This window comes from Protopterus annectens, chromosome 12.part0 (assembly GCF_019279795.1).
Source record: "Protopterus annectens isolate FY-2018-M chromosome 12.part0, PAN1.0, whole genome shotgun sequence".
Taxonomy (NCBI): domain Eukaryota; kingdom Metazoa; phylum Chordata; order Ceratodontiformes; family Protopteridae; genus Protopterus; species Protopterus annectens.
In genome coordinates this window covers 559871864-559891440 of record NC_056746.1, presented here as the reverse complement: position 1 = coordinate 559891440, position 19577 = coordinate 559871864, and the positions used below count along the sequence as shown (strand labels likewise).

General features: G+C 42.4%; 1 protein-coding gene across 1 annotated transcript in view; it reads left to right on the top strand.

Annotated features, from left to right (window-relative positions):
• Window positions 1-19577, top strand: part of LOC122816707 (transformation/transcription domain associated protein) — a gene marked incomplete in the record, with an annotated part of 2794447 nt that overhangs the window by 739955 nt on the left and 2034915 nt on the right. Inside the window, 1 exon segment of the mRNA XM_044089697.1 lies at window positions 5452-5603. Within this exon segment, the coding sequence (XP_043945632.1) occupies window positions 5452-5603 (152 nt within the window).

The following is a 19577-nucleotide window of genomic DNA, read 5'->3' as shown; positions in this document are numbered from 1 at the left end:
CACTTTTACCAAGCACTATCACTTTACCTCTTTACTCTAAATCCAGAGCAGGCTTTGCCACTGCAGTTCTGCAGGGCCTCATAGCCACTCCTAATCTTATTTAGATCCAGCCGCCCAACCTCAGCTTTGGGATTCAACCCAAGTGTAATGACTGCAACAGTGAAACACGATAAACATAGTACAGTTGTGTACCTACCATAAATGTTGATGTTGGAGTATATTCACTGTTGCAGTCCAGGTTACCCTCCAACCATCCCCTTTTCATTGCTGGGACTTATCTGTACTTCTCTATTCTATGCAACCTATGTGGTGTATTTGCTGGTAGAGGAAGGTAATGTTTATGTTAGTGCATGCTTTTTTATTTGCAAAATTTTTAGCCTACCCTTTTGGGGGCACCTGACATCTGAGGCAAGAAAAACTGAAGAAAATGGCGTCTGCTGCATCTTTTATACCCCTGGCGCTCTGACGTCAGGGAAGAGGCGACAGCAACCGACGCCGGACCAGGACTTTGGAATTTGGGCAGACTGCGGGTTGCCTGCCAGCAGGATAACCCAAGTGTAATGACTGCAACAGTGAATACACTCGAACATCTACATTTATGGTAGGTACACAACTGTACTTTCTTGAGATACAAAAAATTATGAGCTACTGCAGATGGAGTCTCCCAGACCTTCTGCTGCCCCTCCTGTTTTGACTGCTGTGTTGGATGTCTTTTCTAATGCCTCTAAGGCTCCAGATTCTCATCCCCCTGCCCCTAAGAAGGTTCTGTAGGATGCCTGAGGACTGTAAGTTTTTGTTCGTGTCATCCAGCTGACCCATTGGTGGTGTCAGTCGCTTCTGACAAGCCTTCTTTCTCCTAAGTTATTGTCTTCTAATAAAGAAAACAGAGCTATGGAAAGGCTGGGCAAGGTCTATATTTCTGCTGTGTTGTCTTTTAGGGCTGTTAATTGTCAGACTCGTATGTCCACGTACTTGTTGGCTGTGCTTTCCCAAACCTGTCAGGTGATTTTTGATCTTCCAGACTCTGAAGGTAAAACATCTGCCCTTTCCATTTTAGAGACTTCCGCTCAGGCGGCTCGTCATTCCACAAAGTGTAGTTATGATGCAGCAGATGCTTCTTCTAGGGCTGTTTCTTTTGGGTCAGTGATGAGGAGGTATTTTTGGCTTAAGCTTAAACCTTTGCCTGATGATATTGAGGCTAAGTTGATGGATGCCCCTCTAGGTAATAAACACTTGTGTGACGAAGCTGCTGCTGATTTGTTTAAATCCCTTAAGGATAAGGGCAGGGCTTTACAGGAACTTGAACATGTTTGTTTTTCCTGTGCCTAAGTTTCAGAGGGACTACCTCAATAAGTCAGCTTTTGTTTGCAGGCAGTCTTGCCCTTCTAGGTGTAAAAAGAGTGGCAAGCAGACTCCTCCTGCGAAGGCTACTCAGACTTCTGTGCCTCAGAAGTCTTTTTTTTTTTCCTGATAAAACCAGGTGCTGTCTGACTATCCTATTCTTCCCAGCCACTTTCCTCTCTTCTGTATGCTTATCCCTCTCTTTTCCTGTTTGGCTGAAGATTACTCAGGATTCCTGGGTTCTTTCCATTATCCACCAGAGGTATTTCATGGTCTGGAAATCTTTTCCCCTTTATCTGTATAAACACCATCTTTAGGACTCCCCTGAAAAAAGGCCATTATTCTAGTGGGACTAACCTGGTCAGTGAAGAATGAATGAATAAATGAATAACCCTCGTGGTTGCCTGGCTTGATGATTCCTCTACTGATGTATAGAGAGGTTGAGGACAAAAAAAAAAAAGTTACCACCATTGAAGTGGCAACAAAGTAAGAAAGTCTTCAAAGTACACCACTGCAAGCTTGCTCTGTGTCACAGCGATAAAACACTATTTATTCGAAGAATAACAAAAGTGTTAAAACACACACAATATCCCCAGCTGAGATATGCGCTTTCGGCTTCTTGAGCCGCCTTCAGATCATAAATAACAAGTGCTGGGTAAAAACATATATACTGTGTTGCAGCCAATCCAGTGGCTTAAAAGTATTTTTTATCCTATCAGCAGTGCATCTCTTAACTCTTAGTCCTTGGTCAGAAACAAACTCTGCACAAGATGTAGTTTTCAGTCAAAATCCTTTGCTGCTGCTGCAGTGTCCTCAATCTTTGTCTCTGCACTCAGAGAAGGTTAACACCCTGTAGTGTAAGTACCAATCAAATACTTTAAATATTGTTTCCTTCCAGTCACTGGTGCAGCCTATTAGAGTGCTATTACCAAGCCTTCGGCCAATCTTGTAAACACTGCTATATCTTCATTGTTCACAAGAACTTTCCCCATTACTAACATGCTGCAGTAAGCAGACAGTGTTAACCTAATGAAGTGGTTTTTACCACTTTTTTCCTTAATTTTAATTTTTTTTTATTCCTATTCATCTATGCTGTCTATTAGCAAAAGCTTCTTAGTGAACAGAGGGGGAAAAAAAGCCCAGATTAAGCAAAATGTACTCAGTGCTTCAGACGAGGAACAAAAACCTTACAAAAGGGTTCTCATCCTGGTTCTGTGCATATAATTTTTTTAGCTCAACAGAAAACATTCAAGATATTGGCAGAAAAGGGCGCACTTACGATAACTCTTATTATTCCCTCAAGTTTACCGTATACTCCATTAAGGAGGTATGGCCATTGCAAGGGCTGTCCTTATGGTAATTGTATGTTTATCTTGCCTTAGAAAGCTACAACTATATATTTTATTTATTTTTATTGTTTTACTGTCACCAAGTGCCATCCTCTAGTCATAGCCAGAGGGTGTACTAATAGAAACACAACCCATCGGACACTAAAAGTCCCAGATATAAACTGTTGATGAGAGGCTACTAATTAGTTCCACCCCTCAGAATATGAGAGCGGAATCCCTTAGTGAACAGGAGGAAGGGGAGTAGGAGGGAGGGGAAGGGGAGGAATATATATATATATATATATATATATATTTTTTTTTTTGCTGGTTTGGACAGTCCAAACAAACTATGCGGGGATAAAAATAAACCAATATAAGCTAATATTGGGTTGGTGCTGAAACTGCTTCCCATCTCTATGCCCTCCTGAATATAAAACTCTAGCCAATCAGAGGGGAGCACAGGTCCCCTCTAACTCGCATATCATACCTAAGTTCTCACATGCTTATTACAACTTAGCTTAAAAGAATGATATCAGTTCAGTTAACAGTTAAACATCTATTCTTTAAAACCAGTTTCAGTGGGATCATAATATTAAGACTTGGTGGTTGGTGGGCGTGCAGATTCGTAAAAGAAACTATTTCACAAATTTCTGTGAGGTTTTGTACGTCTCCACTTCTAAGATTAGTTGATATAGTTTCTAAAGCTTTAAATGTAAATGCATGGCTGGGATTAAGCACAATGTGGTTTGCTAATGTATTCGTTGTGTCTTTGTGTGATGTCTCTTAGATGTTGTAGTATCCTTTCCTTAAACTTCTGATCCGTTTTGCCTATATAAAAACCTGGGCATTTCCCACAAGTTGCTAAGTAAACCAGATGTTTGGTATTACAGGTGGTCACTGCTTTTACTGTAAATTCTTTTGCTGTTATCGGATGTATAAAGGTTTTTTTAGTGTCAATAAAAGGGCAAGCTTTACACCTTCCGCATCTGTGGATGCCCTAAGATGATGATAATAAGCATGTGAGAACTTGGATATGATATGTGAATTGAGGAGACCTGTGCTCCCCCCTGATTTATATTCTGGAAGGGCACAGAGATGGGAAGCAGTTTCAGCACCAATCCAATATTAGCTTATATTGGTTTATTTTTATCCCCGCATAGTTTTGAGATCGTCTTGTTTGGACTGTCCAAGACAACAAATATAAAAAATATATATATATATCCTTCCTCTTCCCCTTCCCTCCCACCTTGCTCCCCTTCTTCCTGTTCACTAAGGGATTCCACCCTCATATTCTGAGGGGTGGAACTAATTAGTAGCCTCTCATCAACAGGATATGTCTGGGACTTTGTGTCCGATGGGTTGTGTTTCTGTTAGTACATCCTCCGACTATGACTAGAGGATGGCGCTTTGTGACCTAAAACAGTAAAAATAAATACTAAAAGATATAGTTGTATCCTGCTAAGGCAAGATAAACTTAAGTTACCGTAAGGAAAGTCCTTGCAATGACCGTACCTCCTTATTGGAGTATACACTTGGGGACACAATAGGAGTTACCCTAAATGTGTCCTTTTCTGCCAATATCTTGCATGTTTTCTGTTGAACTAAAAAAATTATATGCAGAGAACCATGATGAGAACCCTTTTGTAAGGTTTTTGTTCCTTGTCTGAAGCAATGAGGAAACTTTGCTTAATTTGGGCTTTTTTTTTTTCTTCTCTTCACTAGGAAGCTTTTGCTAATAGACAGGATAGATGAACAGGAATAATAAAAAATATTAAAATTAAGTAAAAAAGTGGTAAAACCTCTTGATTAGGTTAACATTGTCTGCTTTTTACACCGTTAGCAATGGAAAAGTTCTTGTGAACAATGAAGAAATAGCAGTGTTTACAAGATTGGCTGAAGGCTTGGTAACAGCAATCTAATAGGCTGCACCATTGATTGGAAGGAAACAATATTTAAAGTATTTGATTGGTACATAATACACTACAGGGTGTTAACCTTCTCTGAGTGCATAGATGTAAAGAACAGATAGTGTATGTACCTGATTGAGGACACTGCAGCAGCAGCAGCAGCAAAGTAGTTTGGTTGGAAGCAAGATCTTGTGCAGAGTTTGTTTCTGACCAAGGAATAAGAGTTAAGAGGTGCATTGCTGATAAGATAAAAAGTACTTTTAAACCACTGGATTGGCTGCAACACAGTATATATGTTTTTACCCAGCACTTGTTATTTATGATCTGAAGAAGGCTTAAGAAGCTGAAAGTGCTCATCTCAGCTGGGAATTTTGTGTGTTTTTAACACTTTTATTGTTTTTCTTCGAATAAAAAGTGTTTGTTTTTTTATCGCTGTGACACAGAGCAAGCTCATGGTTGGTGTACCTTGAAGACTTTCTTACTTTGTTGTACCACTTTGGGACACCTTTGGCAGTTGGAGTCAATTGATTTTGTTGTTCCCATTGAAGTGGCAGTTTTATAGCTTTTTAATGCAGTAATTGCTATGAAGTAATGCATTTTTTCATCTTCTGAAATGCAGTGGTCTTGAAAGTATAATAAGAGGACTTCCACATGTGAGTGTTGGAGATGTTTTCTGCATAGTAATGGTGGCTTCTATTTTTTTCTCCTACAAGCTGTGTACTTATGAAGGTAGCTTTACCCATTTCATTGTAGAAAGTAGAAGGTTAGGTAAGCGTTTGGTTTAATTCTATAACTAACTGCTTTTATTTATTTATTGCGTTAACTAATATCTGACACATTTAAAACCTTGATTATAGTTTTTATTCTTATTTAAGGCAATTGAAACTGCTCTTGATTGTCTAAAAAGTGCCAACACGGAACCTTACTATCGAAGACAGGCCTGGGAGGTAATTAGATGTTTCCTGGTAGCTATGATGAGCCTGGATGACAACAAACATGCCTTGTATCAACTTTTGGCACATCCAACGTAAGTAGACAGGTTGTTGTGTTTTTCTTAGATGAAAATGTTTTCTGTGTAGCTTTTGTTTGCACATGTTTAAATTTGGTTAGCATGCTTTTGCACAGTTTTAAAAACTCTATTGATTGGTATGGGTTTTAAGATATAATAAACTTCGTAGCAGATTTGACCTACACATTTGTTCAGTTCCCATTCCATAATAAATGCACAGCTTCCAGTTTTCTTCTTGTATCCCTTATCCATCCTTTTTTTATAGTGGCTTTATTTTTCCATTGGTGTTTTTTTTTTTTAAATGAATTGTAGCTAATCAAGAACTTAAGTCATAGATTTAGTATTATCAAAAGTGTGTCTGGCTGAATGTGATTATTTTCTAGGTTTTCTATTCACTTGGGATTTTTAAAACAGGAAGGGTAAAATGGAATTGTCATTAGATATTGTGAATTTCAGTGGATTAGACATCTACCACTGATTCTTCTCGAAGACTGTATAATTTTTTGTAGTAGTCAGTCTCACATATGTTACAACTATACATTGAATATGGGTGTGCAACCATGCATCAAAATGCACAAGTGTCTTAACAGTTTCTTGTTTGATACTTACATTTTGAAAAAAAAAAAAAACAATTTAATGAGAAAAAAGATTGTAAAATGAAGCACAGTTTCCTTTTGCAAATGCTGAAATCAAAACCCTACCACTACATTCAGATTGAATTTGTCTGATTAGTACTAGTGTTAAAGAAGGGGTTTTTTCAAGGTGTTGGAATAGGGTCATCAAGCATATCAGAAAAGTAGGGGGGGGGGGACTTCACCCTCTACCACCAGTACTAGTGCATGCTCAATCCCCAAGTCTAACAGTGGTCCTAACCTGACAGCTTACTTTTAAAAAAAAAAAAAAAAAAATCCATAACGCTACAGCTACACCAGACAGGCTCTGACACACACACACCCACATAAACACTTACCACACTATACTAATTCCATATCCAACTCAACACTTGCACACGCATCTACCGTCTGTTTACTTTTAACACAGTATAATTTAGCACTTACTTTGAACTGAAGTTGCACACACACACACACACACACACACACACACACACACACACACACACACACACACACACACAAACCACAAAACATACTTTCTTTCCCCAGTCGTACTATTTTTCAGCATAGTTGGGGCACAACCAAACATCCACTCAACCTAACACATGCACACACTCCACTATGTTGACAAAATAACTAGTGAACAGTGTCAGTGACTCATGTATGTATAACAAAAAAACAAATTGCATATATACTCACGTATTTATATATACGTATGTATCATGTAATATGCATCTCCTGTAGTATTTCAATGACACTGGAGCCAGAAGTAAACAAACCCAGATGAACTTGTTGCAGGCTTCTTATGTTTTACGGGTCTGTATTAATTCACTGAAATGCAATTTCAGCGAACACCCAAACATCGATCGCACTTCAGTGAAATTCATTTCAGAGATTTGCTGAATTTACCAAGGCCAAGTAAATACTTGCCCTGCAGCACAACAGACTGACATGTAATTAAATTGAACCCACCCAAGTTAGGGTCTGCGCCTCCTACACTCCCCCAACTGTGTATACCAACTCAGAGATCACACTACTACTTTGAATAAAAGGAAAAGTTGAGTAGTTGGCCAACTATTTCTTTGCCCTTGGTAAATTCAGTGAATCAGTAAAACAATTTTTGCTGAAGTGCTGTCTATGTTTAGGTGTTCACTGAAATTGTATTTTGGCAAACTAATATAGACCCCTCTTTCACACCCAGAGCCATCCCACTTCAGACCCATGATTGCAGTTTCTCCCGGGCTTCCAACACTAGACATTTGGATTCTTTTCTTGATTGAAATCCCTCTGCAAGCATGAAGACCCACCTCTAGCTGAGGCATTATGATAGTCTGCACTCATACTCCAGTCCAGGACAAAAAGACTCTCCCTTGTGACTCTGCTGAATGTCCCATAATGTAGAAACGACCTTTTATAGAAGAGCAAGTCACATAATGACCCATTAACCCAATAAGAAGGATTTTCTTCTGTAGCTAATGCACAGGATTGGTTTTCTACTCTTGAAGAAACAATGCTATTTATATAACATTTACATCACACAGTACATTAGTAATGCTTTAAAGCTAGAGCACTCAGAAATGGAACATTTTTTAACATTTAAAATGTTTTCTTGACTGTAGTTCAGCTGCTGGTGTCATTATACAAGGATCCAATGTATATCAGCCTGGGGGAGATGATCGAAATCCCTGGGTGCTTTGTTAGGGATAGACTTTCAGAGATTGGCCAAGAGTTTTTGTTTCTCCAATACTAATTTTTTTAAGAAAGGTCAGTCACCTTAAATTATCTACATTAACATTCAGAATCAAAAGAAGATTAAGGTGGCAGTGATCACTGATGCATGCTTTAACAAAAAGTTGTGCTCCTTACCCTGGAAAATGCAGATATATGTCTAGTTACTGAAACAAGGTAACAGAATAGCAAAAGTGCCCCCACACTGCAGGGATGTAATACCTACCACTCCTTAAGAGCAAGTGCCGAATTGGTAAGTGTAGCTGGAAGGGGGGTTGTCTGTGTTACCAAGAAACCATTTAACTACAGATTTATGTAAGACCATGATGATGAACAGGACTAGTACCACATTGTAGCCAGTTACCATACCCTCTGCATGACCCTAGCAAATCATGAGACATATCAAAACAAATTGACAGCAATCATTATAGAACCCTACACTATCCTGTTGGGTGATTTCAGCTACCCCCTCCTCCATTAATTGTAGAACCTATAATACCACAAATAAGTATTCAGAAGGATTTCTTGCCTTCCTTAATGCTTTCTCCTCCTTAGAGCAAAAAGCCCCAGACATGTTTCATCATGGGTAGTGCTCCTCCCTTTATTTTTGTTTATTGTTTTTTTGTGTATGCATCCACATTCACTTTAGTCATAAAATGAACATTATACATGTATGCCCACCGAAAACACACACACACACACACTGGTGTGTGTTGATTTATCAGAATGCAGAAGCTTCAAAACACAGGTGATCAAGGCTATTGATTTTTCAAAAGTCTGCTTACTTAAAACATCAAAGAAAACTAAAAAAAAAAAAGAAAAGAAAATTGGAAAAGGAAAACAGCCGTTCTCCTTCTGTGACCATCGCTTATCCAAAATCCTATTACAAAATTCAGAATATTTTGCCTAATTAATCCTGCCATCCTGAACTCTACCACTAGTCACAAACTGCACCCTAACATCTCACCTAACCTCCTCTTACTTAGGTTGGCCTCCCTCAACTGAACTACTGTAATCTCTTAGTAACTTTTTTTGTTCTGTTTTTTTTAATTCACAAAAATGTAACCTTTTACTTTCTGCATTTACCAGTGTTCTTTGCATACTGTGTTATTTAATCTGAGGAGCTTTTCTCCCTGGGCCTCCACTGAAAATGGACATGTATCCAGTAGGACTCTCCCGGTCAACAAATATAAAAAAATAAATAAATAAATAATTTAATTAATTAATTTATGTATTCCCTTATATTTGTTTGCCAGGGTAGTGCACTGATCAGTATTGACCAATTTCAGGCTCAGCCTGGGTGAAATACAAAGCATTTCACAAACAGAAAATACAGAAATGCAAGCAATGACAGAGTAGCTCAGACTAATTGCATAGAAAGATCTGTGAATATACATTCCAGTGAACAAGCACAGTTCAAAGTACAATCAGAGTGAAATGTATAATATATACATTAATTTCTAAAGTGAGTCAATCTTCAGTGAATCTTGAAAGAGGTGACTCTAAAAGGAGATAGGTTAGGTGATATGCCCTGTGTGTTGAAGCAGGAACATTTACCGTGGTTGAAGTGCTTTTTGAGTTGCATTCTGAATTTGGAATAAGGCTTGATTTCCTTAATGTCAATGGGGAGAGCTAACCAAAGAGTAGGTGCCTGAGAGGAGAAAGCATGTGCATTGCTATGGAGTTTGGTTCTGTGGGTAATGAGAGTTGGTATAGCTTGTGAGTAGTGTCTCGGATTGCATGAGGAGGTTATTTCGTGAAGTCTAGCTACAAGAGGAGTAAATGGGTAGAGTTGGAGCAGTTTGTAGAGTTGGGATCCAAAAAGTAGGTCAGATCGTTGTTTTATGTGTAGCCATTTGGCATTTACTTGGGTGATGCAGTGATGCCAACAGAGAGGTGAGCTTGTAATGAATAGGCAGATGCTGTTAGACATGGTCTGGAGTGTGGCAGTGTTTATCTTGGCATCCAAAGCAAAAATTGGGATCCCATATTCAAGTTGTGAAAGGAAAACTCCTTTGCTAGTGGCTGCTTTGGCAGGTTGCAGTAGAAAAGGGGAGATCTTTTTGACACAGAATAGGAGGGAGTTTGTTTTGGCTCTCACTTTATGCAGAAATGGAAGCTTAGTAACTGACCAAGTCACAGTCCTAGGTATTTGAAGATGGAGGTTTTCCCAAAGGAATGGTTGTGTAGGTAAGAGTTAAGAGCTTGATGAATTTTCTGTGGAGTTCCAGAAAACACTTTTGGTCTTGGTTGCATTGAGAAGTATATGATTTATGAGCCAGTGGTGGAGCTTAACTTTGACTGGAGCTGGCATTGAATGTTGTTGTGAGAGTGACCTGATTGGTAAATGACCATGTCATCAGCATAGAGTACAAGTCAGAGATGGGGGAATGGGTGAAAAGAAGTTTGTTAATAAATATGGAAAAAGGGAGCAGGGCAAGACTGGATTCTTGTGGTACACCTTTGGTAATAGTTGCAAGTTCTGATTGGAAGGATCCCATTTTAACTCTGAATTGCCTATCAGTGAGGAAGTTTTTTAAACTGGGGAGCAGTATCTGAACTGTTAACAATTTCAGTTAATTTGTTTTGGAGAAGATAGGGTTCAATGAGGTCAAATGCTTTTGTCTAGTCTATAAATAGAGCACCTGTATGGAGGCCTCTATCAGAGTTTAGCAGAATATCCTCAGAGATGAAAGTACTGTCATGGTACTTCATCCAGGCCAGAATCCATGTTGTTTGGAGGAGAGCAAGTAGTGCTGCTGGATATAAAGGAAGAGATGGGCGTAGACTATCTTTTTAAGAAATTTGCTCAAAATTGAGAGTGTAGATATTGGACAGAAGTGAGGGGTGTCTCTTGGGTTGTTTTGCTTTGGGAGGGTTTGATTACGCAGTTTCCAAATCTTTGGCATGGTGTTTTATGTGAGACTTTGATTATATATGTGTGTGTGTGGGTGAGAGGAAAACATAGGTGATGCCTGTAGTGATAATGTGAACAAGGGGTTTATGTTGTGACACCCAGGATGGGTGACAGTGGAAATATTTTCAAATAGAATAGAAACTTCTTTGCGACATATGCATTTGAAATGGAAGAGGGGATGAATGGTGGTGGGTTGGGCAATGCATGATCTGTGGGAGGTATGGAATTTATTGATGGGAGATTGCTAAATTCTTAAAGGAAATATTCTGGAGAAAGTTTTGCCATACCACATTGGATAGTATTTGTAGACAGGGTATCTTGAGAAGGTTTTCTTCCTCTAAGTAGGTTAACCTCCTTTCAGAAGTGTTTGCTGGAATTTAAAAGGGTAAATGTAAGAGTGTTCAATCTTGCCGTTTGTTCTTACACACGGGTTCGGAGCCGATCGAATTGCAAAGCTCTGAATCTCAGAGAAGCTCGAGACCAGCCCATATCCCACAATCCTCCCTGCCATTACTCAGATCTAGTTTGCCGCTGCAACAGATCGGATCAACGAGTGCTCGGACCAGATAGAAACTTGAGTTATTGTAGATTTCTTCAGATAAGAATTCAAATTTTTTTCTTGTTGATACTTCCTTATAGTTAGTAGTTTTTGTAGAAGTGCTGTGTGTGTGTGATATATATATATATATATATATATATATATATATATATATATATATATATATATATATATACACACACCCATTTTTCTTCTTCAGGCACCCTTGTGGCCTAATCTTTTTTCTCTTGGGTGTGGTTTTTTGTGAAAAGTTTTATATATATATATATATATATATATATATATATATATATATATATATATATATAACCTGTTTAGTATACATATATTGCTAGTTGAACTTTTATATTGCTAGGATTAGTAATTGTTTTCCTGTTATTATAGTTATTATCATTGTAACTTACAATGTCAGAAAAAGCCAAATCTGGTTTTAAAAGATGTCAGTGTGGGCAGAAAATGTCCATTACTGACAATCATGCTTCCTGTGTCTACTGTCTTGGCCCTCTCCATCTCCAAGAGGATTGCTCTATTTGTCATTCCTTTAGCGGGAGGGTCATGACAGATAGACGCAGGAAGCTTATTGACAGATGATTGTTGAAGCCGGCCTTTCAAGAGGCTTTGGACAAGTCGGATCAGGCTTCTAAATCCTCGAGGGGGTCGAAGATGTCAGAGCCCATGTCATCGGCTCCGAGTTCATCTTCTCTGGTTCGTTCGCCGGTTCCACAGATCTCGGGGCCGAGCGTCGAACATTTATCTTTTACTGAGCCCCAGATCTTGGAATCGGTGTTGGAACTGCCACCACCGTCCATTCTTTGGTCGGTGCCATCTTCGGCTCCTTCGACCCGTTCTTCCAGACCCTTATCTGACACAGATGTGGATCGTGTCATGCAGAAACTCATGGAGAACACGGCCCTTTCCAAGTTAATTGCAGTTTCCTCCCAGTTGGTGTTGAAACTAGAAGGCCTCCCCATATCTCCAACGGGTCCTCCTTCGAGACCCATCCAGATCTCGGAGCCGGGAGAAGATGACCTGATGATAGTGGAGCCCTCGGTGCCAAAACCGTACATTGCACGATCGACACCTTTGACTTCGACTCCTTTGGAACCGTTAGGGGAGTCGCGGAGCCGCCGGTCTTTGCTCTGTTCCGGGACCGAGAGTCGTACCGACCTGTCGGTGCCGACTCTCCCTCTCGGGGCCTCGGCACAGACTGGTTTGGCTCCGTCCTCGGGGTTGGGGCCCACGGCACCTGGTTCTGGGATGCTTCCGTGTTCTTCAGAACCGGGGGAGCCCTTAGCCACGGGTTCGGGGGCCTTTGACCTTATGAGGAAGGTATTGTTTGCACAGACAACCACATCATCAGGGGAATCTTCTCCTTCCCCAAAAGGGCCACTTTCTGTTTCTGCTCCCACGATCCATCCCAAGCGTCGAGCCCAATTGCCTCAGCCACCCACAGAGGGTTCCCCCTGTTCCTTGGAGGCCTCACCAGAAGCCCCCTCTGATGAGGTCCCAAGGAAACGGTTGTGCAAGAGGAGGCACATAGATTCCCCACAGGAATCTCCTCCAACGTCTGACACCGACTTGGATGAGGCAGAGGGGTCCCCCAAATCACCCTCTGAGGATGTGTCATTTGCAGACATCCTGGAGATCTTGAAACAGAGGGGTGATTGGCAGTCCCTAGCCCCCTCTGAGGATGAGTCTATGCTGCTGAAGGCTTTTGGGGCTCAACCTTCTACCTCCTGGGTGACCCCGCCCTTCGATGAATTAATGGATTTGATTGCTCGAAGGGCATGGGAGACACCCGACACAGTGGAACCAGTACCTAGGAAACCAAACAAGTTCATCACTGCCCCCCAAGATAAATCTTATCTCACCAAGGGAGTCCCTGTCGACGCTATGGTGGTGGCGGCAGCCACGAAGAAGGAGATGTCTGAGTCTTCCTCATCTGTTCATCCTCCTAATAAGGATTCTAGGACTATGGACAGATATGGGAAGCGCATTTTTAGTTCGGTGACTTTTTCCATGCGTTCGCTAAACTACCTGACCCATTTCACACGTTTGCAGAGGGATCTCATCAAGGAGATGACAGATACCCTCCAGGGTAACACAGATGCTGCTGTTTCAGATAAGGTAACAGCACAACTCAACACCCTCACATCCATAGTAAACTCATCCATGAGGCTCATCTCGTATGCAGCCGAGGGATCGAGTAGAGCTGCAGCTTCAGCGATTGCTCTTCGAAGACAATCATGGATGCGGCTGTGCTCCTTTGCGGAAGCCTTCAAGTCTTCCTTTGCCAATGCCCCTTTTGATGGTGCCACACTTTTTGGGCCCAAGGTTAAGGAGACTCTCACTCGGTGCGAGCAAGAGGGAAAGACCCTGTCTGCTGTCGGGGTCCGTTTTTCCGCTCCTACTAGACCGTACCCCAAAGGGCAACGAGGCGGAAAAATGTGGTTCTGTAAGAATCGGGGATCTTTCCAGACCACACAGAGTGATACCCCCTCCAGAGGCAGAGGAGGGGGTAGAAATGGAAGACGCCGCCCCGGCGGCAGAGGGGGTCCGCATGACCAAGGCGACAGGGATTCCGTCCTTGGGAAGCCTTTCCAGCACTCCTGAATGGAGGCCCGGCTGTCCTGCTGTGGAGGCAGTCGGGGGCCGCTTAGCTTTATACCCACTGGCCTGGCTAAACATTACTTCAGATTCTTGGGTAAAAAGCATTATAACCAGAGGATACAAAATTCCCTTCATTTCAACACCACCTCTTGCAAAGAAAATTTCCAGATGTTCCACCCCGTCTGCGAAAACTAGCAGCTGTAGAAATTTCAAAGCTGCTCGAAAACAGAGTCATCCAACCAGTCCCGGCGGACCAAAGAGGATTCGGAACTTACTCAAGGTTCTTTTCAGTTCCAAAAAAGACGGGACTGGAGACCGATCTTAGATCTCAGCCATCTCAACAACTTCGTGAAGAAGGAAAAGTTCCGAATGGTCACGCTTCAATCGATCCTTCCATTCTTACAGAAGGACGATTGGATGTGCTCTATAGATCTCAAAGACGCGTACTACCACATCAAAATGGCCAGACCATCCAGAGATCACCTGCGCTTCCGGCTGGGGGCCAGTCACTTTCAGTTTCGAGCTCTGCCCTTTGGACTCACCTCAGCCCCCAGGGTATTCACCAAATGTGTGGCAGTAGTTGCGGCTCACTTGAGACGACAAGGATTCCGGGTGTTTCCCTATCTGGATGACTGGCTCCTCACCGCCACCACCGAGCGTCGACTATTGCAAGCCAGAGACTATATACAATCTGCCTTTGTTCCCACTTAGGGATATCCATAAACTTTGAAAAGTCTTGCTTATCGCCCTCACAGTGCATTTCCTTCATCGGAGCAGATCTAAATACACGATCAACACTATTAAGACTCCCCCCAGTAAGAGCTTCAATGCTCAAACAGCAGGTCCTACTTCTTTTAGTCAGCAAGAAAGCCCCGGCCAAACTGGTGTTAAAAGTGTTGGGACTGATGGCAGCCGCATTAATTGCAGTCCCTATGGGAAGGTTAGACATGAGGATTCTTCAATGGCTGCTCTTTGCGCAGTGGTCGTTCCAACACCTACCCCCCTAACGCACGAGATCAGGATAACAGAATCTTGCAGATGGGACCTCTCATGGTGGGTGCGCGACCAGAACCTCACTGTGGGTCGTCCGTTCGTTCTACCCATTCCAACAGCCACAATAACCACGGACGCTTCCCTGATAGGGTGGGGGGGGCCTTTTTCAGGGAAGAACAGTCCAAGGAGAATGGTCCAGCACAGAGTACACTCTACATATAAATGTTCTGGAGTTGAGGGTGGTGTTCCTAGCGTTGCAACACTTCCAAGCCCTCTTACCTCTAGGGACAGTAGCAGTTCAGACAGACAACATGTCTGTAGTCTGGTACATAAACAAGCAAGGGGGAACCAGGTCTTACCCGTTATGCAGAGATGCCATGAGAATTTGGCAATGGGCAGGGTCCACGGGTCGCTTTCTGATAGCAACGCACATCCCGGGGTCATCCAACGTCATTGCGGACAGGTTGAGCAGAGCCATCCTGTTACCTCATGAGTGGTCCCTGAATTCACAGACGGCGGAAAAGATCTTCCGCAAATGGGGCCAGCCTTGCTGCGATCTTTTTGCTTCCCCATTGAATGCAAAATGCAGAAGCTACTTTGCCCTTCTACCCCCTCCGGTGGATGTCCCCAGGGACTCACTGATACACGATTGGCCCCCGGGTCTCCTATATGCATTCCCACCAACTCCATTGATTCCCAGATTTCTGCAGAAAGCCAGGAGCCTGGAAAGGACTATTATGCTCATAGCCCCATTCTGGCCTCGTCAAGTATGGTTTCCCTTTCTTCGAGCTCATCAAATAGAGGAACCGTGGATCCTGGACCCAGTGCCAGACCTGCTGACACACTCGTCAGGAGTTCCTCACCCGTCTCTACAGTCCCTCAAACTAGCAGCTTGGCTGCTCCGCTTCCCTGCCTAGCCAGGTCTCATCTATTCCTTCCATCAGTTCAACACATCCTAGTTGCTTCTCATAAAGCCTCTACTACTAAGCTCTATACGAGTAAGTGGAAACGCTTTGTATATTGGGCATCTAGTCAAAACTTAGATCACTTGGTAGCTCCTTTACATAAAATTTTAGAATTCTTATCCATCCTTTTTCACGAAGGAGCTTCTACTTCCACTCTAAGAGTACAGTTGGCAGCCATATCAAACTTCCATATTGGTGAGGGAGGTTCTTCCATTATGTCTCACAGGCTTTGTAAAGCCTTTTTGAAAGGAACCTTCCATCTTAGACCGCCTGTCAGAAAACCTTTCTTTCCATGGAGCCTGAATTTGCTGCTGTCGCAACTCATGTTGCCACCTTTTGAACCTGCTTCGTCATGCCTCCTAAAGTTCTTGTCGTGGAAGATGCTGTTTCTCGTCGCCGTGACCTCAGCTCGTAGAGTCTCAGAGCTGCAGGCATTATCGGTCAGACCACCTTACCTGATATTCCACCCAGACAGGGTTTCTTTGCGTACAAATCCATCCTTCCTTCCAAAAGTATGTTCAGTTACGAATATGAACCAGTCTATAGAACTCCCTACCTTTTTCAAAAACCATACTAACAAACTGGAGTATATGTTGCACAAGTTGGATGTTCACAGGCAGCTAAGATTTTATTTAGACAGGACCAAAGCTTTCAGAAAAATGGATCAACTCTTCGTCGCCTTTGCAGACAATAAAAAGGGCATGGCAATTACTAAACGTACACTATCTAAATGGCTTGCTGACTGTATAACATTTGTATTCTCTAAATCAAACCAGTCCTTACCAAACAAACCTAAGGCCCATTCTACCAGATCCGTTTCCACCTCCTTAGCTCATGCGGCTCACTTGCCTTTGGACACTATTTGTGCAGCATCCACGTGGTCTAAACCACATACTTTCATCACTCATTATAGAGTGGACAAGGTCTCCAAGGATAGGACATCATTTGGTTCCACTGTGCTTAGGAACGTTCTTCCATGAGTCACTCAGGGTCACGGAGCTAGGGACGCTACCCGTGTGTAAGAACAAACGGCGAGATTGAACACTCTTACATAAAGAAGTTATGGACTTACCGTAACGTTCCATGTAGAGTGTTCATCTCGCCTTTGTTCTTACATTCCCTCCCTCCCCCCCCCATGTGTATGGAAGAACTGGTAGGATTAGAGTCTGATCGATGTGTCTTGACCCTTTGCGAGGTATATGGTCCCGTGTGTCATGGGATATATGCTTAGACCATTAGTTATTGCTATGGTGAGAGAGTGTCTCTGAATAGCTGAAGAGAGTGTATGCTTCTAGCACCACTGGTGTTGGATCCTTTCGTCTGGTTTGCTTGCAAACTAGATCTGAGTAATGGCAGGGAGGATTGTGGGATATGGGCTGGTCTCGAGCTTCTCTGAGATTCAGAGTTTTGCAATTCGGCCGACTCGGAGCCGAGGATCGGCTCCGAACCCGTGTGTAAGAACAAAGGCGAGATGAACACTCTACATGGAACGTTATGGTAAGGACATAACTTCTTTTTTGTTTGCTTGGAAATTTCTATTTTGCCTTTTGATAGACTTCTTGGTTACATTACGCAAGACTGTAAAGAAAATTTGTTTTTCAGTTCTGGGAGGGAGGTCCGTTTCCATTTTTGCTGTGCTTCATCCCTTAGAGTTATTTGAGTTCAATAGATAGCCATTCATTTTTAGTGGGTTTACAAAGCTCATGGACAAATGGGAAGAATGTCCTGCAGCTGGAGTAGAAAGTTGGCTAGGCTTACAGCTGCTGTATTAGGGTCATGTAAGGAGAGTATATGGTTCAGTTGTGATGTCCTTATATTCCCATGTTGCAGTGTTCTGCATGTGGGTTTACCCTTCAGTCTCGCGTATGTATGGCCGGTATCCAAAAGCTATCAGTCTCTCTGTGGTGGGTGAGATGTCTGATGTAGGCAAAAGTTCGTGGGCCATAAAGGTGACGGCAGGCACCAGCCCTCAGAACAGAAGCCCCAGTTGGAGCCAGTCCTATAAGGGCAATGCCATATCATTGCCATCCAGGAAGGGAAGTCATTAGCTGACAGGAGGGGAAGGAGGGAGGGAAGGAATACTGCAGCATGGAAAAGGAAATCTATGGTTATGGTAAGATTTTACAGAACTTTTCTATGTCCTTCTATTCCCATGTTGCAGTCTGCATATGGGTGAGTGCCAAAGCTCACTGAGATTGGGTTGGTAGTCTAGAGGCAGACTCCAGGAATCCATGAAGGATAGCCTTGGCGAACCCTTCCCTGAATCCGGAGATGTGGTCAAGTTTGTAGTGTTTGGTGAAGGTGTGGACTAAAGACCAAGTGGCAGCTTCTAGGATACTAGAGGTATCCAGGCCCTTGAAGAAGGCCCCTGAAGAGCTCATTGCTCTTGTGGAATGAGCTTTAATTGTACCCTGCAGTCTTATCATGGAATAGGTAACAGAAGGTGATGGCCTTGGAGTTCTAAGTAGAAATAGTCTGCTTGGTCACTGCCTTCCCCAAGGCTGTGGGGTCAAAGGATACAAAAAGAAATGCTGATGCGCAACCATCTACCCTCCTGAGTGGGCATGCAGACCCCTCTCTGCCACTCCCTACAGTCACCGAAGCTGCTAATCAAACTCTGGTCAACTGGGCTTTAGTCAGGGCTGTACCTCTACAACACCAGAGCAGCTGCATTGTCTAATTAGTGTTATTGTGACACAAATGATTTTTTTTTTTTTTTTGTTTGGGAATGGTAGAGTGAGGGATAGTACACATAAGTAAGGCTGGGTAAGAAGGGGCATGCTTATATATAGATATGTATATGTTCATAGGTAGGTACTAGGCTATTGGCCCTCGGGCCTATATAAGCTTAGCCAGAAAGATACCCTGGCTTTCGCCGCCCAAGAAAATTATTTTCCTGTGCCCCTGTTGAGCAGAGCCACAGAAGTGATACCTGGGGTGAATTTCCTATCTCCCCTCCAAGCATCAAGATTTTTCTTGGAAGTGTGCTAATGCGGAGATTTGTTTGATATAGATAGGTAGTTTGCTCCAGAGTATGGGAAGTCTCTGGGACAGAAATCTGTCCCTCCAGCATGTTCTGTTTATTGTGGTGACAAGGTATAGGTCCCTAGAGCGTGTAGCTCAGAGGGATTGGGATTTCTTTAAGTGGAGCATGTCCAACAGCTCTGGGTTTGACATGGCTTTGTATATTAAGCAGAGACCGCCTCTGAGTAGGTGGTATGCGAAGGAGTAAAGCTGGAGTTTTTTGAGACGGTCTGCGTAGGGCATCTGTTTGAGGACGGTAATCCACTTTGTGAGGTATTTCTGTGGCCTTTCTAGTTGTTGTAGAGGTCTTGTGCGGTACATACCAAAAGGGGCGTTGTACTCTATTAATGGGTTTAATGAGTGATGAGTAGAGGGGAACAATGACTTCTTTTTTCCTGGATGAGATATTTTGTGTGTGTGTGTGTGTGTGTGTGTGTGTGTGTGTGTGTGTATGTGTGTGTGTGTGTGTGTGTGTGTGTGTGTGTGTGTGTATGTATATATATATATATATATATATATATATATATATATATATATATATATATATATATATATATATATATATATATATATATATATATA